The sequence below is a fragment of the Xiphophorus hellerii genome, chromosome 7, assembly GCF_003331165.1.
Source record: "Xiphophorus hellerii strain 12219 chromosome 7, Xiphophorus_hellerii-4.1, whole genome shotgun sequence".
Classification (NCBI taxonomy): domain Eukaryota; kingdom Metazoa; phylum Chordata; class Actinopteri; order Cyprinodontiformes; family Poeciliidae; genus Xiphophorus; species Xiphophorus hellerii.
The window spans coordinates 32,637,666-32,663,935 of NC_045678.1; the positions used below are offsets into that span (position 1 = coordinate 32,637,666).

Consider the following 26,270-nt stretch of genomic DNA (forward strand, 5'->3'; position numbering starts at 1 on the left):
CATTAAAAGGGTCGGGTAATGACTGAATAATGCAAATTTCACACTTTTAATAGACTTTTAATGCAACTTTTAAAGCATCTTTGCATTAAACTGCAGTTATTTACTGAATGACACTTCATGACAACAGTCATAAACATTCATAAAGACTCCTTCATGTTCACGAGTTACGTCACTCTTATGCACACTCCTTCAAATAAAGTGATAATGATATTATTATTAGGATCATGATGATGCCTGGTATATTATACCAAGTGTTTACTTTTTGCAAAGCATGACTTGACAAAGCGTTCCATTTTGAGTGCTACATTATAATCAAAAGCTGGAACATAAGCTACACATGGAGTTTCTCTGGATTAAACAATCTTAATACTACAGACAACTCTGCAGGGAACAGACATAGAAATGTTGTGTTTGGGTTGAAATCTAAAATGGGTTCCTGTGGTGCTGGTTTGAGAATGGACTGTTTTAAAGAGGTTGGATCAGAACCGGACAACTTCAGAAGACCTGCTGTCAGCTGGTGAATCAGGTCAAAGCAGAAAAAGTTCCCAGAATCCCATAAAGATTTATTTATTTATTGACTATATGTTACCTGTACACATTTTTTAAAGTCTTCGCAATATGGTACAGTCCAGTATGACCAGATCTGACCTAATGGATAAGTTCAAAGGTTGAATACTGATCTTATAACAGTATTTTAACACAAGATTATTTCTGTCACACTTTGTACAATGCAAATGATTTGTTTTGCCATTCCTTAATGTCTTATGGCAAACATAAGACATTATGTATTATGAAATGAGATTAATAATTAAGCCATCTAAGCTGAGCTGAAGATGGGAGGCTGTCATATCCCATATGTGTACTTTGAACTGCTGACCTCCCTGAGAGCAGTTTGTTCTGAGTTTCTATTGAAAGTGTCTGGAGGAAGAACCAGACAAACTGGTCAACCAGTACGTGCCTTTCATTTCAGCCTCCTGTCTTTCCTTAGCTCATAAATAACTGGGGATAGCTCTCCTTCAGAGGCGAGAGACATCAAGTGGCAATCTCAAGTGGTTAGAGGGTGAGGGGCAGGGCACACCCTGGACATCACAAAACAACCAATCTTTATAGAGATTAGCAGTAACACTGATAGGGTGTGCATAAGACTGACATGACAGTGTCATAAACATGACATAACATCTGTCACGAACATGAAGGAGTCTTTATGAAGTACTTTAGAGCAAGCTTTTACACTTTAATTTTTAAAGTGTAAAAATTATTTACACTTTAAAAGTGCAAAGTGTAAATGACACTTTGCACTAAGTGTAATTATTTACAAAATAATACAAAGTTGGCACTTTTAATGGGCTTTTAAAGCACCTTTGCATTAAAAGTGTCATTATTTACTGAATGAGACATTCAGATTCCTTCATGTTCATAACAGATGTTATGTCATGTTTATGACACTGTCATGTCAGCCTTATGAACACCCTGTCAAATGTTGCCAAATATGCTTATTAAAAATGTCACTGTGATGTGACAGTGAGACGTATATGTAAAAAAAAATAAATCAAGCCCCTCTAACTCTTCCATGAGGTCGTACTGCCATCTGCAGAAAACATTCCACCCAGTCAGAAACAGCCAATCAGAGCCAGGAGGAGGGTCTTACCACTGAGTGAGCTGCCGCTTTCCTGCAGCTGTGCTAATAGCGGAGAAACAACTTACCATTACAGGAAACCCGTGTATCTGCCACTGAAGAAGCCAAAAAGACTTTCCCAGTAGATTCTACAACCGTGTTGTTCACTTCACTCAAACAGCTGGCTGGTGAGTTTCCACACATAACATGAAACATACCTATAAACATGTTTATTTTTCTCAGCAGTTCGTACGAAATGCTAACGTCTCAGGTTGCTGCCAGTTTAAACGCTCCTCATTCAGATAACTTGAACATGAAGTTAGACTTCAAAAATGGAAGAAAAACACTACTGGCAGCTGAATTTAGAAGTTTGAATTTTAAATAGCCAAGTTTAACTTTATTAGCTCATCATTTGTACAAAGGCATCTTTTATTCTTTTGGTTTTTGAACAACTAATTCATGTGCATCTCAAGTTGCTACGCCTTCCACCAGAACTTGATTTTGAAGGCTTTTCCCCCCCCGATTCTGTGTTTCAGTGTAAGATTATCATAAATATAAACTTCGATGCCTAAATTTTGGTACCAAGAAGCTGGCAGATCAGCCACTGAAGTGACTGGAAACAAATATGCACCGATTGGTTCTTATATGTGCAGAAAAATAAAGCTGGGTGATTTCAATGTAATGTTGAACTGTTAAATCAGGATTTTATTCATTATCCCTCATTAGTAAATAGAATTTCAATAATGATTAACTTAGAGATTTTCACAGCTTTATCCGATGTTGACAGTAAAAGAGCTTTTTGTCAGATCTCAGAACAAGCAAATATTAATTTATTCCAAGAGCTTTTCTTTGATATCATGGAAAGACTTCTTGATTTGAAATATTAACAGTATGATCTGTTAAAAGCATTGCTATCGTGAACAATCAGTTATCAGCAGATCAGAACGTCATCACCGTATGGCTCCAAACCTAAATGTCAAACAAAAAAAACGAAGAAGCTAACGCAGTTCAAGAAAGAGGAACAGCAAAGGGTTTACATATTAATTTATTCACATACACATGCTCACAAACGGCTATATCTGCACAACAAATCTTTTTTTTTTTGCACACAGTTGGGAATGTTCATTATATGTTTATATAATCTTATCGACAAAAACACAAATAATGTAAACTTACACCTTTATGTGATGGGGGGCCGGTGAGCCCATAAAAGAGGAAATATGCGAAAACATACAACAAACTTCTGATCCGTTTAATATCCACGTCTCTGGGTGGATTTTCTTAAGAGGTTTGAATTTGGAAAAAACCCAACAAATTAACAGCAGCTTTCTGCAAGCAACGACAAAAAAAAAACATGACAATAAAAGCATTTTCAGTTAATAGCAATATGGTACTAGGAAGTTGAATCAATGACGTTTAAATTTGTCCCTTAATTTCGAAATATAGATGCAACTTTCTTTACCTGGTTTGTTTCTGGAGTCAACGTGTGTTGATCGACAGAAGGTTATAATAAATAAGGACTGATCTCAAACTACTATGATATGTTCACCAGTTTGCACTTAAAAACAGATACCAGAACCACCAACACTTTCCACTCTTGACTGGAGAATACAGATAAACTACAGTACAACCACATGTCGGAAAGGTCTGTCCTCTTCCTGAATGAGGGTAAGGGGAGGGTGGAGGTGCTGAAGGCGGAGGTGATTTACGGACAGAGTTGACCTGGAGGCGAAAAGTGAAGCTTGAGATGAGATGAGCCGCGGCTTGGCGACACAAGCTGTCGAGACCACGAGGGTGAAAGATTGTAGGCGAGGAAAAAGGGAAGGAAAGAAAAAAACAAAAAGGAGGAGAGGAGAGAGGCGGACCTGAACGAGCCTTAGTGGCGAGCGGCAGATTCTCTGGGGTAGAACTCAGCCAAGGTGCTCTGAGGAATCCTCTTCAGCATCTCCTTGGGGAAAATTCGCAGCAGCTGCCAGCCGATGTCCAGAGTCTCGTAAACAGTCCTGTTGTCGTACGGGCCTGAGGGAGACCAGGGCCACAGACATTACACACACAGAACCCATACACCACATCCAGTCAAACAGTTCAGAAGGAGGCAAGATGGTGGGTGAGCATGAAACAGTCATACAATTATTTATCAGTTTAGTTTTAAACCCAGATCAAGGGCTGATTTGAACACTTTGAAAGATCTAGAGATCCATGGACTTGGCTAAAATTTAAGGGCAGGAATTTACATGAACATTTTCAAGGTTTCCCCCAGAAAACTTGCTAAGCCCGGTGGTTGGGCGCCAGGGCAAGCATTCGTCCAGCAGCCTGTTGTGTTTTTGAGTTAAAAAATGTTTAAAGTTGACAAGAACTTTGAAAATATCACTTGATAATTATGTGCTAATGGGCTGCAGAGTGGAGCAGTTGGTAGCACTGTTGCCTTGCAGCAAAGAGGGTTCGATTCCCTGCCCGGGGTCTTTCTGCATGGAGTTTGTATGTTCTCCCTGTGCATGCGTGGGTTCTCTCCGGGTTCTCCGGCTTCCTCCCACAGTCCAAAAACATGACTGTTAGGTAAATTGGTCTTCCTAAAATTCCCCCTAGGTGTGAATGTGTGTGTGCATGGTTGTGTGTTCAGTCTGTCTCTGTGTTGCCCTGCGACAGGCTGGTGACCTGTCCAGGGTGCCCGCCTCTCGCCCGGAACGTAGCTGGAGATAGACACCAGCACCTCCCGACCCCACTAGGGACAAGGGTGTTAGAAAATGGATGGATGGATGAATTATATGGTATTAAAAGATTGGCAAGATTAATGTCTGAACACCAACTGTAAAGTCTTAAAATGCAAACATTTTAAAAAGACTTTAAATAAAGCAATGTTTAGCCTGGTGGGGGCACAAGTAAAGCCTGGTGACCCGCCAGGCTTATAATACACTGGGGGAAACCCTGATTTTGCTAAACACCAGTAGTCTCTGTTTGTTCTGCCATAACACTGGACAAGTATTTCAAATGCTCTTTTGAAATTTAAAAGTTTTTATTTCCTCATCGTGGGCATAAATGTAAGATTTATTTTCAGCCTCGTGGTTATGTGTTTGAACCAATGATGTGTCTAAGAATAAGAAACGGCTCAACAAGACAGGTCACAATTGCACATACTGACTCTAATAAACACCTAAATTGATAAACAACCTTTAGGCATGTCGTATCCAAAACCCATCCTACTGGACTGATTCTAGTAGGAGGCCTTGACTAGACTTGTTACAGAAATGGGTTCTGATGGCTGAACTGAATATGTAGACTGGCCTTCCTGTCCAATTCCGCTCAGAAAATATTCTCGCTCACAGCACAAACTGGGCTTTCTCCCTTTCACTCGGATTCTTTCCGGTCGATTTCCGACTGGGCCATCAGTGAACAGAACGAGAAGTCGCGAACGATGACATCGATTTTCTGCGCCGTTTCAGAATTGCTTGTAGTTTTAGCAATGGCAGTGGAGGAAGTGAATGAAGCCGTTCAGTCCTTGTTGGTCACTTCTAAATATTGAATTAACGATAACAGCCGCCTCGTTCAGCTCAGCACTTCTCTCGTCGCAGTGGAAGACTGTTGTTTACAACGCAGGCAATTTCAGGTAAGCTTCAGCGTTAGTGATTGGGTAAAATTGAAAACCTCAATCTGTCCACGCCTCCAGGAAGCAATCATTTCTCAACAGCCAAGAGCCCAGACCCTCTGGACAAAGCAGAGTGTAGCACATGGGTCTGGTTTTTACCAGGCTACTGAATATGTAGTTAAGGGTAAGTTTGTCTTTCCAGCTGCTGTCCAGTACAGGCTTTCAAAGAACCCTACATTTTAGGTGGAGCTGCCAGAAAAATGTCTTTTTACCTATTGTTATATTAAAGTAACAAAAACATCTGGGGGAAAAATTATATATATATTGTATCTGAAACAACTTAATCACAAGTTATTGTTCTTCGTTTCTTACCCTGAGCAATAAAATTCTTCTCAAACTTCTGCAGGAACTCCAGGTAGAGGAGATCATCAGAGGTAAGGGCCTCCTCTCCCACCACAGCCTTCATGGCCTGGACGTCTTTACCGATGGCGTAACAGGCATACTGGAAGCAAACACAGGGACTCATCATGGTCTTCATGATGGCTGCTCACTGGCCACACCTTAAACCAGCGGCGCCTGCGGGGCCGGCATCCTGCGTGTTTTACTTCTCTCCCTGGTTTAACGCACCTGGATCAAATGAACGGCTCATTAGAAGGTCTAAGAAGAACATCGACCTGCTGAGAAGGTCATTACTACCACCAGGGGAGAAACTAAAACATGCAGGATGCCGGCCCTCCAGGACCGACTTTGGGCACCGCTGCCTTAAACCGCAATGGGATTTGTTACCAGCTGGTTGGACACATCGGCGTGGTCTTTCCTGGTCATCCCTTCACCGATAGCTGACTTCATCAGACGAGACAGCGAGGGCAGCACATTAATGGGTGGGTAGATCTAAAACACACAAGTGTACAGTGTGTAATGAGCAGGCAGGCAGGCAGGCAGGCAGCAGGATCCCTGGGGGGGCCCTGAACAGAGCTGAGCAGGAACATTTAGTAACGGTTTTATTCTCTCTCAGAATATAAGCAGTTCATATCCCAGAATGCAGAAGCTCATTTAGAGATGAATGGTTTACTGACCAACGGGGGCGATGTGAGCAGCGCGGCTTCGCTGATGTAAAAATCTATGATTCAAGTCTGTTCTGGATAACTAAGAAAACTTCAGCATTCATGTTCACCAATTGGAATGTTTCAAACAGATGTGGAACTGGTGGGACTGATTTCCTGTTATGAACTTCCACCTAGCCCAGCCGCAATAAATCAACTAATCCATTAATGATGAATTAAAACTCAATGATTCCCATTTGCATAATTTATCGTTTTTCTCTTTTCTTTCTCTTTCCATCAGAAACTGAATGATAAAAGTCTTCAGTTCAGAATTAATTGTATTTGTTGTTTATTTATTTTGGATATTTAAAATGACTTCCTGTTGCAGTGTTAAATGTTCTTTAGGATTTACAGTAAATCTTATTCATCTTTGACAAAGGGATCTTGCATTATTATGCCATTTCCATTACATTACTTTAAAATCAAAACAACAATATTATAGTTTATCACAATAGTTTATGTGACAATTTATCACCAGCAAAATTTGTCATCTTGACAAGCCTAATCCCAGATAAAACATAAATAAGAAGACTACTACTACACTATATACTACAACTCAGAGCACAACAGGGATTCAGAATTTTGCTTTGTTTTAGGCGATTAAGAGCAAGGCATGTTTATATGAAGAACTTGTGAAATTCTCCCACCTGTCTGTTGTGCAGCTGTCTGTCAACGTAGACCTGGCCCTCTGTGATGTATCCAGTGAGATCAGGAATTGGATGGGTAATGTCTGGGACAACAAAAACAAAAGTTCCCACAATTCAAAATGAAAATACAGACAAACCCCAACAAGCCGTATTCAACAAATGTAGTAGAAGAAATATTTGACAAAATTAAACAATCGTGATTCCTCGTAGTGCCGGAGAAGGCTGATAAAACCGCAGTCTAAATAAACCAAAAGAGCTACGGGGTGTGTTGCTGCTGCTCACCGTCGTTGGGCATGGTGAGGATGGGGATCTGGGTGATGGAGCCGTTCCTTCCCTCTACTCGGCCGGCACGCTCGTAGATGGTGGCCAGGTCGGTGTACATGTAACCGGGGAAACCTCGGCGGCCAGGCACTTCCTCTCGAGCAGCAGAGACCTGACAAAAGAAAAAATAATAATAATAATAATAATAATAATGTTATTTTGTTAGAGAACACAAGAAGCCATTACTACTCAGTTAAATGTTCCCTTCAGTGACTTTCTGTCCTCCCATTGGGCTCTGTGCTGGCACTGATTCAGAGTTTCAGATAAAAAAAAATTAAAAAATAAAGTTCTGTCAGACAAAGATAATCCAAAATAAAAAAGGAAAACAAGTCAATTTCAAATAGTGTCATTTATTAAAGCTGATGTAGGTAACTTTTTTAAAAAGAAGCTTTTTTGCATATTTGTTATGCAAAAACAAATATTTGTTAGAAATATCACAAAGTCGTGACTGCACAATATCATGTCATGTCATAAAAGTACGAAATTGATAACATTTATTCAAAGTTTCTTACTTTGTCGTTTGAGCCAGCAACTATTCCAGATAAATAAGTTGTTTTGTTTTTTGTTTTTTTTGGGGGGGGGCCAACATGGATAAACATCCGCTTATCCATGTTGCAAATTCTGCTTTCAGAAGCTCCACGGAATGACCGAGAGCAAAGCTGACATCAAGTCAAGTGAAATCGGAGCAAGAAGGTAAGAAAATGTGTCCCATTTATCCTTGGATTCAAAGGTTAATGGTGCACTCGTGAACAGTCGACTCAATGCGACAAAAACTCAACCTTCTCATATGAATGAGAATGGAAGTAAGTGATGATGTCCTGGCTTTTTGTATGGCCTGAATTACCCACGAAGCTGTCTGGGTATTAGCTGACAATTGCTGCAGCTGTACACGGACCAAGGTTATGGCCAGCCACCACAAAAAGGGAACATGCACGTGCATCATTTAAAGACCTCCATTGTGCTGGAGACGCATTGAGACAGCAAACCGTACGACACGGGAAGGAGGATTCCAGCGGCACAATGGGCCGAGACAAGAGGCTTGAATTCTGCTCGGGTTCCTGAGGATTCATTCGTTTTCCCTCTGTGTGCTCTCAGTCAGGTCTTTTGTGTTTAAGTTTTTCGGTTTCGGATCATGTTTGGCTTTTTTTTCCCCCTTGGAAATTCCACAAATTAAACATTTTAGTTTGCTTGTTTGTTTTGTGTGAAAAGAGACAACGTGTTTTACTGCACAGTTGTTTCTTTATTTTTCCCAGAACACTAAAGAAGAGTGGAAGTACACACCAAAGAAAGTCCACACTCTGTACCAAATAAAACTGTTCGCCAAAGTAGAAGAGCGTACAAACAGAGGAGAAATCCAAGGTTTCTTCTTACTTCAGTAGTTTCACTTACAGAGTCCCAGCTCTGTTGAGCCATCCACTCACTCAGCTATAGGCAGTGGAATTCTTCATAAATAAAATAGAGCCTATTAAAAATTTTAAAAGCAAAAAAGTGAAGTTCTATGTTTACAACTTTCTGTAATTGCCTTAATAAATTAAATAGCTACTTTTACTGGTAACACTTAATTTGACAGGATGTGCATAAGACTGACATGACAGTGTCATAAACATGACATAACATCTGTTATGAACATGAAGGCGTCTTTATGAATCTCTGAGCGTTATCATGAAGTGTCATTCAGTAAATAATGACATTTTTAATGCAAAGTTGGCACTTTTAAATGGTCTTTCAATGCATCTTTTCGAGCAACTTTGCATTAAAAGTGTCCTTATTTACTGAATGACACTTCATGACAACACTCAGACATTCATAAAGATTCCTCCATGTTCATAACAGATGTTATGTCATGTTTATGACACTGTCATGTCAGTCTTATGCACACCCCGTCAAATAAAGTGTTACCCTTTTACTTACTTTCTCCGAGAGCTGTTTGAGAAGTTTGAGTAAGGTCTTAGAGCTCATCATGGTGATGGAAAAAAGCAACAGTGAAAGTCACTAATAATTTCATCCAGTTGGCAACACTGTTCACTTAGAAAGGCTTGAACATGCGGTAGGGATCTGGAGAACAGCACCGGCCTGTGTGGATCCTGTTGGACAGACTCCAGTTTGTTCATGTCACTAGTGAATCCTCTTCACTCTCCAGGGTTACTTATGAAGCACCACAGGGTTCAGTGCTTGGGCCAGTTCCATTTCCAATGCTTTCACTTGCTACACAATGATCACCACACACATGTCAGACGTTGTAGAAATGATTCTAGTACCTCTCTCAGGGCTTCAGCGTAGGAGCTCATGTCAGTGAGGATGACCAGAACGTGTTTCTCACATTGGTAAGCCAGGTACTCTGCCGTGGTCAACGCCAGGCGGGGTGTGATTATGCGCTCAATTCTGGTAGGGAACAGAAAACATATAAAAACACTTAATTTTGCTAAACTAAAGAAAGAAAATAAAATGGCGTTCCGGCGTAAAGCCACCCATGTGGAAGCAGCAGAAAGCAGTAAACGGTTTCTAAGTGTATCTTACGTGGGATCGTTAGCCAGGTTGAGGAAAAGGCAGACGTTGTCCATGGAGCCATTTTCCTCAAAGTCCGACTTAAAGAAGCGAGCGGTTTCCATGTTGACCTGAGACAACACAAGGTCATTAAGAATCTTTTGTTCAGTCATTCTGACCACAACCAATATTCACACATTTTATCAGAAACACTGTTGGGAAGATCAGATGAAATTTTGATCTCCGAGCATTAAGCATCAATGGTATATTATTATTCTGTGCTTCAAGAATAATAATTAAAAAAAAGAATAATGAAATAAAATTAAAGCTAAAGGGAGATGGTTTCAAAATCAGTGGGTTAACTGGTGCAAAAAGTATCGCGGTTACTTTCTATCAGACAGAGACAGAACTGGGAGTCATTGGTGCAGCATCTTCTCCTCGCTCAGTGATTGTTTTAGTTCGTTAAGAAAGTGATGTAATGATGAGTAATGACCAGTATTCCTGATAAACAAGCTCTGTCAACGGCGGTTCAGACTTCAGTAAACGATGTGATGTAATGTCTAAAAAAAAAAAAGGAAAGATTTGATGTAAATATTTCTAACATAACGAACACAGAATCTTATTTGACTTTTTAAACCTTGTGTATGAAGTTTAAAAACTATGGGAGGTGAGGGAGGCAGTGGCTGCAAGTACATGTTCCCAACTTGATAAATTATTTGATTTTGCTGATTTATCCTCTTGTTTTACTGTGAAGCAGTTTATCTGATACACAAAAAATGAATTCTCTAGCTGGAAGCCTGAAAGACCAACGCTTCAGCAAAAACGCCTCTTCTAAATGTCAAACCTACATTTTCTCATTTGTAGTCATGTACAGTAAACCATCGGATGTGATGACGTCATTCTTTCATCTGTTCACTTGACTGAAAGGAACCAGAATTAAAAATTGATGCAGCCATGTCCCCCCCAGTTAAACAGTAAACAGGGTCTCCCTCAGTCTAAATTTGTGTAAATTTAATCAGTAAAAACAGTCAGATTATTTGGTTGACTAGGCACTGAAGGAAGAGAATGTTATGACAACAGATGTTGAATTATCAAAGCTGAATTAGAGACAGAAAAAAGCCAGAAAACCTGAGCTGTGCAAGAGTGAAAAAAAACAAAACTATTAATGCTTTCCGTTTGGTCCCCTCCCACCCACCCTGCAATAAACATATGCAGTGCTGGTACAATATGCATCATTTCCTTTTGAAAATGCACATCCATGTGCCTCTTCACATGCTACTGCCAGACTAATCCCAATGAAAGGCAGAAGGACAGATCAGCATTTAGCTAGAGAGACACAAACCCTTGTGTGCATGTATGTGTCGGGAGAGGGTCAAGTTGTCACAAAGGAGGCATTACTGCAGCCAGAAGGAGCAGCTGAGAGGCAGAGAACCTGATACTGCCATGCCTGAAGGTGTGAAAAGACTGTTGAATAAGGAACTTCCCTTCGTGGCTGGAGAATATGCTCACAAGTGCAGAAGTAAAAAGATGAACTTAAAGGTTAAATCCACCTGATGAATAAAAGGGAGCGCTGGAAAAAGCGGGCAAGGCGTCACCTCAGAGATTAGCAGTGCAAATTCAGGCTGACTTTAGAAACGGGGGGCGATAGGAGAGTGGGGGCCTGTGGCTGGTTACAAACCTGCAGGATTCAGGATGTCATTTGTTTGCTTACCCCCATGGCTGCGAAGACAATGGCAAAGTTCTCGGCGCTGTAATCCATCACGTCCTTGGGCTTCTGCACGAGGCCAGCCTGGCGACAGATCTGAGCAGCGATCTGAAAGGAGAACAGCACACGTAAAGCTACTCTTGTGGTTTTTATGCCAGACAGTTTTCTGGTTGGTTTATGCAACGCATCAAGGCTGGCTCCAAGTGATTCACATGAAGCATTATTATTATTATTATGAATAGGCAACAGACAAACAGTCCTAAGAAGATGTAAGTACAATGGGGGAAAAAAATTAAAAAGCAGACCCATGCAAAAGAAACAATAGCATGGAGCTTAACAAGCCGACTCACTTAGCTCGTCTGTTCGTCCCAAATTCTGTAGAAAACTGGATGGAAGGAAAACTATGACTGAACCTGTGGTGGGAAGGTCTCACCTCGTTATGAGGCAGCCCAGCAGCAGAGAAGATGGGAATCTTCTGCCCTCTGGCAATGCTGTTCATGCATCGATGGCAGAGATACCGGTCTGAATCATCTCCTCGGGGTAGATACGGCACTGAGGATTAATGGGCTGACCTGCGATTCGAACACAAACGCGCTCAGATTTTAGAAGATGTCTTGTTTTTTTCTTTAAAAAGAGAAATCAGCTGTGCCGCCCCCAAAGCTCTCTCTATGCCAGAGGCCCCGTATTTTCCCTCTATGTGTTCTGCTCATAACGGTACGCAAGTGACATGCCAACGCTGCAACACTTCTTTATTTTAAATGCTCAAAAACCAAAACGAGGCCGTACCCATGATGTCCAAGTAGTCTTCGGCCAGAACGCTGGGACCGCGGTCAATGGGTTTGCCTGAGCCGTTGAACACGCGCCCTGAAAGCAAGATTTTATTTTATTTTTTTCCAGTCAACAATTAATCATGTCTTCAGCTGGATAAATGTCTGCCTGATTTATATGGCAGACGAATTCATTACTAAGACAGCAATAAAAAGAAATTTATTAGATTACTCCCTCGGATGTCTGATCTATTCTGTTTTCTGCAAACTCTTAAGATGACTATAAGTACGGGTCTATTGGCTCTCGTCAAACCCACAAGTAGCAAGTACAAATAATTAATTATATATTCAGGGACATGATTACACTTGAGAAACAAAAGCAGGTTTACTTTCTGTTTGCACTCAAATGTATTTAACCTAGCGCAGCACTGAGATAATCACATTGATTGAGACATTCAGGAACATCAAATGAAGCCTTTGATTCAGGGTGTATTTTGTTCAGTTTACCAAGGAGTCAGATGATTCAAGTAAATTAGCACAGAGGAGGTGAAAATGAAAAAAAAAAGAAAAAAAAAAGGCATATAATAGCAGAGGTGTCTATAAATAATAAAAAAACAACAACAACAACAAAAACAGTTAAATCGGGAGTCGAAATGTTGTCTGAGGTCTAATAACTAAATTTGAAGGAAGTGTGGGATTTGTACCCAACATGTCTTCTGACACCGGGGTGCGCAGGATGTCACCAGTGAACTCGCAGGCCGTCTTCTTGGCATCGATGCCTGACGTCCCCTCAAACACCTGCAGCGACACAAACACAGACAGAACGTGCCGCAGCTGAAAACACTCTCCGTGCTGCACTAGAAATGCCACCGCTGTTCACCAACAGACTCGCTGCATGACCTTATGAGTGATCTTCACGGAAATTAGTCTAAAATTCACACGCCTCATAATTTTAGGTATATCTGAGGTCTCGTTTTGTGGCTGCCGCAACTCTGCAAACATTTAACCCACATTAGCCAAAGTCTCTCCTGCCTGTGGAAAAAGAAATCGGATGATGCAAACAAACAAAGAAAGTAATTACCAGACACACAAGTGGAAAAGCACAGTGAATAAACACCATTGTAATATCATTGAATGTTCAAGGCAAATAGCTTTTTGTTGCTTCCTGCAAACATGCATCATCTGGCTTTTTTTCTTTCTTCTTTTTTTCCTTTTTTAAGTTTTCAAAAAATTTCCATGGTATTCAATCAATAATAGATTATCTGGTGTGGTCAGGAAACGCACAGAGGATTCCAATAGAAAAGTTGCTTCCTTCTCAAAGTGTTTGAGAAGAATGCTTGAACTGTGTTATAAAGGAGATCATGCCTCGATTTACCCGACTTCAACCAAAGTGAGCTGAAAGTGAGGTTGTGGAGTTTCTGGAAACATCTGGTCCCATAATCCTTACACCAGTAAAGCGCTTTAGTAAACAAGATACAGGGTTTCTTAGCCCGGTGTTCGGGGCGATAGGGCAGTCATCCAGCTGCCCCCCATGTGTCTGACGTAACACATGTTTATATTTGTCATGAAATTTGAAAATATCACTTGATAGTTATGCATTACTGGAAGACTGGAAGATTAATACCTAAACACCAACTATTAATCTTTAGAAAGAGGCTATCATAAAAAAAACTAAAACAAATTAACAATGCTAAGCCTGGTGGGGGCACAAGTTAAACCTGGTGACCCACCAGGCTTAAAATGCATTGAGGGAAACCCTGAGACGGCATTTTTCCACCATTTTTTATCATTCGAGTTGGAGAAGCGATGAGCTTAGTGAGTGTTTATAATAAGGAGCAGCCAGGTGAAATGTGTGTGTTCTCCTCCTAGCTGGAGTCGCTGCTGCAGTTGTGGCTAACGCTCAGTCTAAACACGTGTTCTGGTGGCAGTGAAGACAGCGGATCAGATATTTTCCTCTTCAACGCCAGCCGGGTGCCCACCATCCCACTCAACCAAGGTGGGCTCTTAAACCCCCCAGCCGTCTCAGATTGCTTTACTGTTTCTGTAAGTGTGTTTAACGTATGTGTGTGTGCAGCCTCTGTCAGCAGCTTCATCTCGGTGCTGGCCTGGTACCCCAGCACCTCCCTGAGAACATGGTGCCTGGTGCTACACTCCCTCACCCTGATGACCAACATGCCGAGCTCTGGTCAGTGAGGCCCTCACATTGCAGGAGGATGTGTGTGTGTGTGTGTGTGTGTTAAAGCTGTGTTTCTGCCTCCAGCCTCCATCAGCGTGCTGAACTGCCAGGACAGCACAGCCCAGCAGATGGTGTCAGATCCCACCCTTGTCCATGTGCTGGTGCGCTTCCTGTCCAGCAGTAGCACCAATGGGACCAGTCAGCATAGCTCCCAGGTGGGCCCCACCGCCACACAGGCCATGCATGAGTTCCTGAGCCGCCTGCAGGTCCACCTGTCCTCCACCTGCCCCCAGATGTTCAGCGAGTTCCTCCTGAAGCTCATCCACATCCTGTCCACTGAGAGGTGAGCTTCAGGCAAATCAGCTCAATCAGAGTTTAAGAGGTGCAGCTGACGGGTTGTGCTGGCTCCGCAGGGGTCCGTTCCAGTCGGGTCAGGGTCCTCTGGATGCCCAGGTCAAGCTGTTGGACTTTACCCTGGAGCAGAACTTCGAGGTGGTGTCCGTGTCTACCATTTCCTCCGTCCTGGAGTCCATCACGTTCCTGTTCACCACTACACATCACGTGCTCAGACAAGGTGGTGTCCCGCAGTGGCTCTGACAGCTCCGTGGGGGCCCGCGCCTGCTTCGGAGGTCTGTTTGCCAACATCATCCGACCTGGAGACGCCAAGGCCGTGTGTGGGGAAACTACGCGCGACCAGCTCATGTTCAACCTGCTGAAACTGGTGAACGTGCTAGTGCAGCTTCCTCTGTCAGGGGACCGCGAGTTCAGTGGCCGGCTGCCGCCGGTTGGCAGCGGTGCTGCCGACAGCAGCGTCTCAGATGAGGAGAAGGTCTGTGGAAGCAAGGAGAGCGTGGCGGGAGGAGTTTCGTCCAGTCCCGGGCCCCCTGCTGGCGTGGCTGACCTGGTGCTAGCTAACCAGCAGATAATGAGCCAGATCTTGTCAGCGTTGGGTCAGTGCAACAGCAGTGCCATGGCGATGATCATCGGTGAGCCTTCTATTCAGTCATCACACTACTTTCACTTTCTGTCGCTTCGTCAAACTAGATCAGCATCTTCACCTGCTTTGTTTTGCTTTCTATTAGGGATGCACCGATCCAGTTTTTTCACTACCGATATCTGAGTTGAGGTATTGTATCGGCTTAACCGATCTGACACAGAAAAACAGTGCTAAATTAACTTAACGTTTCTTTTTCTAAAACACAGACATAAAGGTACTGATTTCAAATTTATTCGATAACTCTGCACCAGTACAGCACATGTAAATACACAAATACCTTCATAAACCTGGTCAAACATGTAAAAACAACTCAACTTTAATTTGTTCAGCCAGTGCAATCAGGAGTAGAAGAACCAATGGAAAATAAATAAACTGAAACTGGCAAAAATAAACTGCAACAAAACTTCTCTCAAACGGTTCACAAAGCGCAGTTAGTAATTTTAAATACAATGTAAAATAATTAGTAAAGCACTATGTCCCCTAGAGTAGTGGTCCCCAACCTTTTTATTGCCGCGAACCGGTCAAGACTTGGCAATTTTACTGTTGCCCGGGGGGGGGGTTAGTTAAGGCTACTGCATGTCTTTTATTTATTTATTTATTTATTTATTTTTAGTGTTGCTTATGCACAGGGTGCTTGGTCTCTAGTGGCGAAGCAGTTTCAAGGCTTCATTGCTTCATTAACGAGCAGGTCACCATATCATACAGAGCTTGGAATGTGGGAATCACCTGCCGGGATAAATCCATTCTCCTGTCTCTTCTCTGGGCCTTTTCCCCTTTGCAAAAAAAACTTTCCAAAGACACTTGATCTGTTTCTTACTCATTTTGCTGCCTGTGGGCTCAACGTTGGAGCGCAAGACGTAACCGAGAGAATCCCGTTAAAGGATTTTCAAAATAAAAGATCCTCCAGACTTAGATAACACATAAAACGGAAATATTTAATTATTTCTTATGCGGCCCGGGACCAATTGGTCCACGGACCGCGGCCCGGGGGTTGGGGACCACTGCCCTAGAGCACAAAACATAGAATTAGACCGAATACATCTACTCTTATGGATTGGGTACATTGTCACTGATACCTGATCTAGATTTTTTTTAAATATATATATCTATAAAGATACAAACATTAATATTGGATTGGTGCATCCCTGTGGAAGTGTTTTTAATTAAACAATATGAGAATTCTGAAATTTAGCAGCTCAACATATTGAGTGTGTTGATGATGATGATGATGATAAAAACTCTTGACCCAAATGCTGGTGTCTTTCCTCCAGGTGCCAGCGGTCTCCATCTTACCAAACATGAGAACTTCCACGGAGGTCTGGATGCCATCTCAGTGGGCGATGGCCTTTTCACCATCCTCACCACTCTGAGCAAGAGGGCCAGCTCAGTGCAGGTCATGCTGCAGCCCATTCTGACGTACATGGCCTGTGGGTACATGGGCAGACAGGTACAACTGGCCGTCTGCTGCTGCTTCAGCTGTCGAAATGAGCTTTTCGAAAATAGAGTGAGGCAAACCTTACTGGGTCTCTGTTTGTTTAATGGTAGGGGTCTCTCTCCACCTGCCAGCTGTCCGAGCCTCTTCTGTGGTTCATCCTGCGAGTGTTGGACACCAGTGAAGCTCTCAAGGCTTTCCATGACATGGGTGGGTGTTCACATATGTAGTTTCTTCTTTAACCATCAGATTGTGGCTGGTTATTGCCACAATAATCAGCCACAGCAGATTATTAGCCACCGTGGTTGGTGGTAAATATTGTCATTTTATTTTGGAGGTCCATAAATGTTAAAAAATAGTGCTGTCAATTGATTAAAAGAATTAATGAGATTAATCACACTCTGACCCTGTGATTAATCAGGATCAATCACTATGCTTATCCTTGTAAGCCTGAAATATAAATATCCATGCAGCTGTGCAAATAACTCCTGCCGCTCTCCAGCCAATTAAAATGGAAGCAATTGTCAGATTTATTTATTTATTTTTTGCATGCATTCAAAAAATAAATAAATATTTTTATTTATTTAAATAAATAAATAATTTATTATTTATTTATTTATTCTCTTCTCTCTTGAGAAGAGAGAGAAGTAGAAGCAAAAAACTTCTACTTTTTCTACTTCTAGAAAAAGTAGAAGTTTTCTACTTCCCTGAACAGGAAGTAGAAAACCTGTTTAGGGAAAACTGACAGATGAGTTGGATTTTATTTTCTAGTTCTTCGATGCCACACCCATTTCCGATGCCAACCTGGGCAACTGCCCGCCACTGTACGCACCATCCATCCATCCATCCATCCATTTTCTTCCGCTTTATCTGGGGTCGGGTTGCGTGGGTAGCAGCTTCAGAAGGGAGGCCCAGACTTTCCTCTCCCCAGCTACTTCTTCCATCTCCTCCGGGGGAATCCCAAGGCGTTCCCAGGCCAGCCGAGAGACATAGTCCCTCCTGGGTCTTCCCCGGGGCCTCCTCCCGTTGGGACGTGCCCGGAGCACCTCACCAGGGAGGCGTCCGGGAGGCATCCTGACCAGATGCCCGAGCCACCTCTACTTGTTTTACATTGGCTGTAAAACAAGTAGTAATTGCACTGACTGAACAAATTAAAGTTGTGTTATTTTTACATGTTTGACCTAGTTTGTGAATCTATTGGTGTATTTAAGTATGCTGCTCTGGTGCAGAGTTATGAAATGAATTTGTAGTTCAGGTTATGTCTGCATTTTAAAAAAGAAACGCTTTAATCCAATTCAGCACTAATGTTCTGTATTGGATCGATATCGGCTGATACTAAAACTTAGTATTGGTATGAAAAAAGAGGATCGGCACATCTGTAGTTGAGACATCCCCTCTCTGCCTCCTCAGCAGGGTGGCTCCGCCTGCTCCATCACTGCCTGACTCATGTTGGGGACCTGGAGGCCATGATGGCCAGTGCTGCAGCACCCACAGCCAACCTGCTGCAGACCTGTGCTGCTCTGCTCATGTCTCCCTACTGCGGCATGCACTCCCCCAACATCGAGGCAGTACTGGTCAAAATAGGACTGCAGTCCACGAGAATCGGACTCAAACTCATAGACATTCTGCTGAGGAACTGTGCTGCCTGTGGCACAGACCCTGCAAGTGAGTCCACACAACCGCCACATTGATGTATTCACTGACTAAATATTCACACCGTGTAAATAATCAGAACCAGCTCCTGTTGTCCTCAGTGATGATGCTGCTGGTTCTCTAGCCTTGCCTCAGTGAGCTTTTTTTGTTATTCTATTTCTGTTCAGAAGGAGAAATGTTTCTTCATAAGCCTCACTTTGTCTTCAGGCAACTTCCAACTGGATTCAGTTGTGTTTGCTCCTGTGGGTTTCTTATTCAATTCTCTCATTTGGAGCACTCATCATGCTAGATTCCTCATATTAGAAAAGGCACAATTACATCAGAGTATGTTGCCATGGCTGTGCATTCATCACATGGTAGAGTTACTCTACCTACATTTATTGATGATGTGACATGTTTTGGTCTCATTCTAGTGTGTGAGCATTCCGAAGAGAGCCCTGGTTCTTAGCAACAATTACCAGTTATTAGAAGCTTCTGTGAACTTTTTAATTCTCTTAATGTTTTTCAAGATAAGGCAGAGCTTTGACATGGTTTGCTCTGATTGGTTGGAGCGAGTTTCTTCTGCCCCCACGTGATGTGCTTCCTGATGTTTGTTGCAAATCAAGAAATTATATTAAGTTTTAAACACAAGGGGCACTGTGGTCCCTGTTAGCCATTTTCCCTTTGATTCAGATATTGCTGGACTTGTTAAAACTGTCACCCTGTCCTGACGATAGAGTATACTGCAATGTAAAGTTGAAGCTCCTCCACCTCATCCAGTGTTACCGTCTGAAGAAATGCACAGCTTCCGGTCAAAGGCAAACAATCAGAGGGCGGCCTCTGCATTGACTAGTGCAGCACTAGTCAATCAAGCACTAGTACAGCACTAAAAGATGCTGTACTAAAAGCTTTTAGTGCTTTTAGTACAGCACTAAAAGCAGTACTTTTAGTGCTGCTAAAAGTACTGATGGTGGACAAAACTACTTACCATTCCAGGAAAACTGTTTGTCTGCCATCATCAGTGCTTTCATTTATGCTAACTAGCCTAGCATTCATGGCAGCCTCTGCTATCTGAAAGAAGCTACAACAGGGTAGGGATAGATGCACATTCATACACAAGCATGATTGACAGCGCTATCACCCACAACCTGCCCCTGATTGGTTGTTTCTAGTTAGCACTTGGAGTACTAAAAGAAGGCAGAGGAGCTAATTTTTTTCAGAATATCTGTCTCATGTTATACTGTCACAATGTAATGACAAATGTTTTAACAAATATGAAAAAATCTTTTTAGAAAAGTTATATACTGCTACTTTAAGCAAGTTATGTATTATGCATTTTTGCAGTTATGTTAGAAATAAACATGAGTGGAGATTTAACATTTGTTAATGTGAGTCTGACTTACCGTCCAAGATTGTGTTGCACAAGCTAGGAATTAGCTTTTAGAAAGACCTCACATATTTCTGCTTCATACTGATCCTTTTTAACACTTATCCCTGAAATTTTACTCTGAGTTGAGTGGTTGTCATGGTTATAGAGCAGTTCTGAAGCTGTTAAGCAGACCTTGATTCTTACCACTGTGGATCCAGTGGGTTTTCCCTCCCATCTTCCTGGTTTCTGCACTTCGCTGCCAACATTATTGTTACTTTTCAGAAACTCGACAACCTGATAAACCGAGAGATAGCCCAGTGCAAGTCTGGATAATCTCCGTTTTTAATTAGTACATTGTAGGTGTAACCTTTCTGTGTGTATGTTTGCGCTGTGTGTTTGTTTTGAACAGATCTAAACAGTCCTCTGCTGTTTGGACGCCTGAATGGCCTTTCCTCTGACTCCACCATTGACATTCTGTACCAGCTGGGAACCACGCAGGACTCTGGAACCAAAGACAGGTACAGACCACTTCTAGCATCACTTTTCTGTCCCGTTAGTTTCCCTCACCCTGAGGAGAAATGGTCTTTGAGAACATCCTTCAGAGAGACCTGAAATAATAGAAACATCCTGGTGTTTCTCCCTGCGGTGCCTGAACTTGTGAATGAACATGATTGGATGTTTTTTGTGCCTTCCAGGATCCAGGCTCTGCTGCACTGGGTGTACGACTCGTCCAGAGTGGCAGGTCATAAAATGAGTGCTCTGGCAGGTTACGCTTCTGCCGGCTCCTCCTCCTCCTCCTCAAGAGAGTACGGCCTCCTCATGCCATCTCCCTCCCACCTCCACTGCGTGGCAGCCATCTTGTGGCACAGCTTCGAGCTGCCTGTTGACTACGATCTTCCTGGGCTGCTCAACAGAGAACTCTTTGAGTCAGTTCTGCTCTTCTGACAGCTGGATCACACACTGTTCTAGTTTAGAGTTGTCATGGCTCACGTTGTTTTCCGTTCTGTCCTCCAGGCTCCTGTTCAACTGGTCCATGTCTCTCTCATGCAACATCGTGCTGAAGAAGGCTGTGGACAGCCTGCTGTGCTCCATGTGTCATATTCACCCCAGCTACTTCACCCTGCTCATGTCCTGGATGAAGATCGTCTCCGTGCCGACAGCCAGCCACTCCCATGCCCAGCAGCGGCGACTTGCCATGACGGACGACGGGAAAAAGCAGCATGACGCTAACGCTAGCACCAGTGGACTAACGGATGACTCAAAACATGCCAGACCCCCAGTCAATCTTTCCGAGTCCCAATTGACCACCCTGGCAGCCGCTTCCCAGTCCCCAGGAGCCATCCAGCAGCTGCTGGACTCGGGCCTGCCCTCGCTGCTGGTGCGCAGCCTGGTGCAGTTCTGCGTGGGACTCCTAGTCAGCGCCGACCTCCCTCTGCCTGCTGCTCAAGTTGACAGGCGCCACCACCACCACTACCACTCGCCGTCGCCCTCACCGTCCCAGCATGGCAGGACGGCCCTGGCCGCTGAACTGGCTGCTCCGGTGCTGCGCTTCCTCACAGAGGTGGGCAACAGCCACGCGATGAAGGACTGGCTCGGCGGGCCTGAGGTCTACCCTCTGTGGACAGCGCTGCTCTTCCTGCTCTGCCACTCCAGCCAGTGCTGGTTCCAGTGCTGGTTCCAGTGCTGGCCCAAGTGCTCGTCCCAGTGCTGCTTCCAATGCTGGCTGTCAGCCGCTGGCCACTGGATCCGCTGCAGGTCCACCTCCAGTCCACGCACCACAAACAGGGTCTAATTTCTCCCAGCTGTCATCCAGCCAGGCGGGGGGTCTCACCACACAGCAGCGAACGGCTTTAGAGAACGCAACTGTGGCTTTTTTCCTTCAGTGCATCTCCTGTCACCCTAGCAACCAGCGGCTCATGGCACAGGTCTGTATCAGCTTCACACTGTCTTGGCCTCATCCTCAGATAATTTCCCTCAGTGTATTCTAAGAGTGTGTTTGCTGGCTGCAGGTGCTGTGTGAACTCTTCCAGTCGGCTCCACAACGAGGCAACGTTCCTATCTCCAGAAATATCTCAGGCTTCATCCGAAGACTCTTCCTGCAGCTCATGCTGGAGGATGAGAAAGTCACAGTCTTCCTCCAGTCCCCCTGCCCGGTAAGTAATCGCTTCCTGCTGTCCGATCAGTAACCGCTTTCTGTTGTCCAGGGAACCTTTAAAGGAGCAGTATTATGTAAAATTGACTTTTTTTTAGCTTTACATCATGTTATAATGTTATTCTTATTAAAATCATACCTGGAGTGTTGCTTTGATTCTTTCATGCATGTTTGAGAAAACCTTTAATCTCCCGTAGCAACCATTGTGCTTGCCAAAACGCATGGTTGGACTTAACGCCTCCTTTGAGGTGCAGCTCCTCCTCAGAGTTGCGGTTTCCAAGCTTCAGAGCTTCCCCCTCAGAGTTGTCCTCCCCCATGACTCTCCCACTCAGTTCCTTCAGACTAGCCAGCAGCAATTAGCAAACTCCTGACGGAACAGCAAATCTGCTGTGAAAAGATTAATAGAGGAGCGACGTGATGACTTTCTGAAGGGGGAGTTTCAGAAAAAGGAGTTTTTTTTACAAAGACAAGCCCAAATTTGAGGTGTTAAATTTTGAAGTCAAAGTTCTTTTAAGTTATATCTGATAAATATAACATTTTTATAACAACTGAAAGTAATTTAGTTACTTGATTGTGCTATAAAACGTCACTGTGCCTGAAATATATACGTAATACTGCCTCTTTAAATTTATCAGATCGTCTTGCATTCCTAACTAAACTAAATTATAATCTGCTGTAACATCTGCTAATTTGCTTTAAAGTTGAAAGCAGTTGAACTTTACCTTTCATGTTGTTCTGGACGAACAACATTCCAACTTGTTTCAGATCCACTGATTGATCCTGTGTTTAGTTGTAAACACAAGAGGGCAGTATTGGATAAATGCTGAAAATGTCCAACTTAAATTCCTTAGTTTCTGCAGCTGCAGATGAAACCATGATATAGATGAAGTCTCGCAGTATGTCTTTTTAAAGAGAGCATTTCTAAAACATCATGTCCTTTTTTCCTCAGTTATATAAAGGTCGCATCAACGCTACCAGCCACATGATTCAGCATCCCATGTATGGAGCAGGCCACAAGTACCGCACCCTCCATCTGCCAATCTCTACTACACTAGCTGAGGTCCTCGACCGGGTGTCTGGTATGTGATCCTAAAGCTAACATCAACATCATCAAACTGTTCTGTGTCTGTCTGTTCATATCTGTTCCGGATATTAAAGGGATCCAAGATTAGTTGAACATGTTGACCTAAACATGTTGTAATTTTCCTTTTACCTAAAAAATTGCTGCATGTGATGCATCAAGACTCATAATTACTTCCAAAAATTTACATCTTTTTTTCACCCATGGAGGTTGACATTTTTTTCACCCAATGGGTTGATGACGTGTTTTGGTCCATTCTGTACTAAAATCTACAGAGTAAGCACAGGAAGGCTAACTTTACCCGAGTTGTTGTTTATCATATTCCATTTGACTGGTGCAGTTTTAGATAATGCCACACTATGTCACTGTTGGTTATAATAAAAAAAAAAAAACAAGGAGGTGAATCTGGATCGCTTCCCACACACAAAAAAAGAAGAGTGCAGTGGAACACAACTTCCGAAGGATCTACATTTGTGGTCTCAACATTTCTCTCCAGAAGACTTTGAGTCATTTGTACGAGCAAAACTGACAAAGGCTCTGACAGGTAATTATTACCTAAAACAAGCTAAAAATAAATGCCGTGCCGACAGTTTTTATCCACAAAGTGTCTAAACCCCACTGCTGCCGGAGCGGAAAACGCTTTGAGAAACGGACAGCACTGGAAACTCTTTTAAAAGCTAACAGACCCCCAAATGAAGACACGACTGGACACAGTCTATAGAAATACTTACCGGATCACACTCTCTGACCAGAGGTAAGTGTCATTTATTGTTGAAACTGAAAGTGGCAGCAGAAGCAAAACACCAGCTCCTACAGCCAACTCTGTACTCTTCTTCCTTTTGGTCCTCCTCATCTTCATTACCTCTTGAGATTCCTACAATTCCAATTGATTTCATTGCGCTTCAGTTCAAATTTAAAAAAACTTACTGACGTTACTCATTGCTGCTTTGGCTGGACGGGTCTAGCGGAGTTGGACCATTAGACATCATTTACCCAGAATGCTTTGCAGCGTGAACAACATGGCGACTTTCGTGTGACAATATTTTACTAAAATTTATACAACCTAAACAACCTACAGTATTATTACTGTATTGTTTTTACATCTAAAATAAAAATTTCTATTGTCTATTGTTACAACTACTCATGGATCCTTTTAAATAATAAGCTTTGGAAAAAAAGAGAGGGAACCGAACCTGGTCCAGGAGATCTCAAATAATTTCCCTTTCAGCCACTTTTAGCTCAGAAAATCAGCTGTTTTCTTCCTACATGGTTCCTATCTCATAATTGGGAGCACGTTTATTAATGCAGAGTATTTCAAACGTTGTTACCATGGTTTAAAATGTCTGTCAGGTCACATCACATTTCCACTTTTAATCTATGCTTTCTGGTCATTTTCATTTGACGTGAAACAATACAATTCTGTTACCGTCTACCGTTGCAGAAAGCTTTCACCTTTCACCTTCATGGAATCCAGCTTTAATTATTCAACCTATTGCTTCCTAGACAAAAGCTCTGCTGCTGAGTGGATGCTCTGTAGACGGCAAGGTCACCTATGCTGCAACATGACCTGTTAGCTTTTAGTGAGCTGGGTGCATGATTAATGCTTCACCTCTTGACACCCTGAAGGACTTGATGGGGAAACCTGATACACCACTGCTGCTGCTGAATTGTAGAAGAGTCTGGGAGACAAAACATTCCTTTCTTTTTTTTTTCTTTCTCCATCAATCCAGACACTCCCAGCATTACAGCAAAGCTGATCAGTGAGCAGAAAGAGGACAAGGAGAAGAAGAATCATGAGGAGAAGGAGAAGATGAAGGCAGACAACGGCTTCCAGGACAACTACAGTGTTGTTGTAGCGTCAGGTACTTTGGTGCATTTGTTAAATAAAAAAATTGCTGTATCTACTTTGAAATAGTTATCAGTCGGTGTTTCTGTCACTAAATTTATCCAGGGTGTCCATTTCTCCCGTTAGGTTTAAAATCCCAGTCCAAACGAGCTCTTCTGACCCCTCCACGACCTCCATCAAGACGGGGTCGCGTTGTGAGTGACAAGCTGACCTCTTCGTCTGGTGTGGACCCTTCGGCCAAAACCATCAGCGTGCCCGTCTTCCATCTTTACCACAAGCTTCTTCCAGGTACTGCAGGCTCCTGCTGAAGGTTGACCTGAACGCAATCAGAGCTCATCTCTGATATCTTTGTTGGTGTTGCTTTCAGGTCAGCCCCTCCCCCCTGAGATGACCCTGGCTCAGCTGCTGACCCTCCTGTATGACCGTAAGCTGCCACAGGGCTACCAGTCCATCAACCTGACCGTCAAGCTGGGCTCCAAGGTCATCTCTGACCCTGGCCTTTCTAAGACTGATTCCTTCAAGAGGCTTCGCACTGAGAAAGGTACTGGAGAACCTCTGTCCTCCCGTTACTGCAATTTATGCAGTAATGTGACCTAAGTTCGGTTCAGATCAATCTATTCTGAAAAATCAGCCAATGCATGTTAGTAAATAATGATTATATCCAAGGGGTTCGTTTCAGTCTCTAGTCCCACCGGCAGGGTGATGTAAAGACATGAAAACAATAGCAGGTGAAGCTAGTTTCCTGAAAATCTGTTCTCTGCTTTCCACTGATCTGTTTCTGGACCAAGTCATACTGCAACTATTCCTTTTTGTTTGTTACATCGGGTGGTTTTAGTTACTTTTGTAACTAATAATGTTTTTTGTAAGTTGCGATATCAATTCATGCTGATTTAGTTATGTTCCAGAAAGAAGTCTCCATATTCCTCTGCTAGCTAGACTACATGCCCGTGTAGTCCTATGATAGTTAGATATTTGTATTCCTTGCTTCTGTGCAACATTTATGTCTCATTTAGTTGAAGAGACTGAAGGACGTTTGGTGGGGACAGATTGTAACAGGGCTAGACTCGCTGGCATCCAGAACAGATGTGGCTGCTCCACGTGTGCTTATATTTAGATGGGGTTTTGCAAACTCATGTGGCCACACAAGGTCAGATTAATCTTTAATATCAATGTTTTGACAGTATCAGCAGTGGAGAATCTGCAGCAACGCTCTTCTCCATATAGATGTCTAAAACAGACTTAACACAATCCACACAGTGGATATTACCACTACATGATTCTTGGGTTGTTTTACTTTTATTTTGAAAGTTCACCTCACCTGGTGGCTTGGTAACAACAAAACATAAACCGCATCAACAAA

General features: G+C 42.9%; 2 protein-coding genes across 2 annotated transcripts; one reads left to right on the forward strand and one right to left on the reverse strand.

Moving 5' to 3' along the window:
* Positions 1-2,683: 2,683 nt before the first annotated feature.
* Positions 2,684-13,070, reverse strand: LOC116723113 (V-type proton ATPase subunit B-like). The gene is given in 13 exon segments (XM_032567705.1): positions 2,684-3,337; positions 3,481-3,634; positions 5,571-5,700; positions 5,985-6,089; positions 6,949-7,031; positions 7,231-7,381; positions 9,528-9,651; positions 9,787-9,884; positions 11,465-11,566; positions 11,892-11,959; positions 11,962-12,030; positions 12,245-12,322; positions 12,930-13,070. Coding segments are annotated over 12 exon segments (1,158 nt in total). The 5' UTR covers positions 12,937-13,070; the 3' UTR covers positions 2,684-3,337; positions 3,481-3,491.
* A 1,540-nt stretch (positions 13,071-14,610) lies between these two features.
* On the forward strand, positions 14,611-25,522 carry LOC116722871 (baculoviral IAP repeat-containing protein 6-like). Its single transcript, XM_032567237.1, has 14 exons — positions 14,611-14,744; positions 14,815-15,387; positions 16,670-16,845; positions 16,944-17,046; positions 18,241-18,495; positions 20,241-20,349; positions 20,527-20,757; positions 20,846-21,487; positions 21,537-21,756; positions 21,841-21,984; positions 22,933-23,062; positions 24,795-24,926; positions 25,037-25,198; positions 25,278-25,522. The coding sequence occupies exons 2-14, from the start codon at positions 14,847-14,849 to the stop codon at positions 25,505-25,507; spliced, it is 3,075 nt and encodes a 1,024-aa protein (XP_032423128.1). The 5' UTR covers positions 14,611-14,744; positions 14,815-14,846; the 3' UTR covers positions 25,508-25,522.
* Positions 25,523-26,270: the final 748 nt, after the last annotated feature.

Excerpts from the sequence above, each read along its gene's own strand:
- LOC116722871 (XM_032567237.1), top strand. The coding sequence starts at position 14,847 with ATGCCCAGGTCAAGCTGTTGGACTTTACCCTGGAGCAGAACTTCGAGG. Across the intron at positions 15,388-16,669 it reads TGCCATGGCGATGATCATCG|GTGCCAGCGGTCTCCATCTT; the intron begins GTGAGCCTTCTA and ends TCTTTCCTCCAG. Across the intron at positions 21,488-21,536 it reads CTGCTCTGCCACTCCAGCCA|TGCTGCTTCCAATGCTGGCT; the intron begins GTGCTGGTTCCA and ends TGCTCGTCCCAG.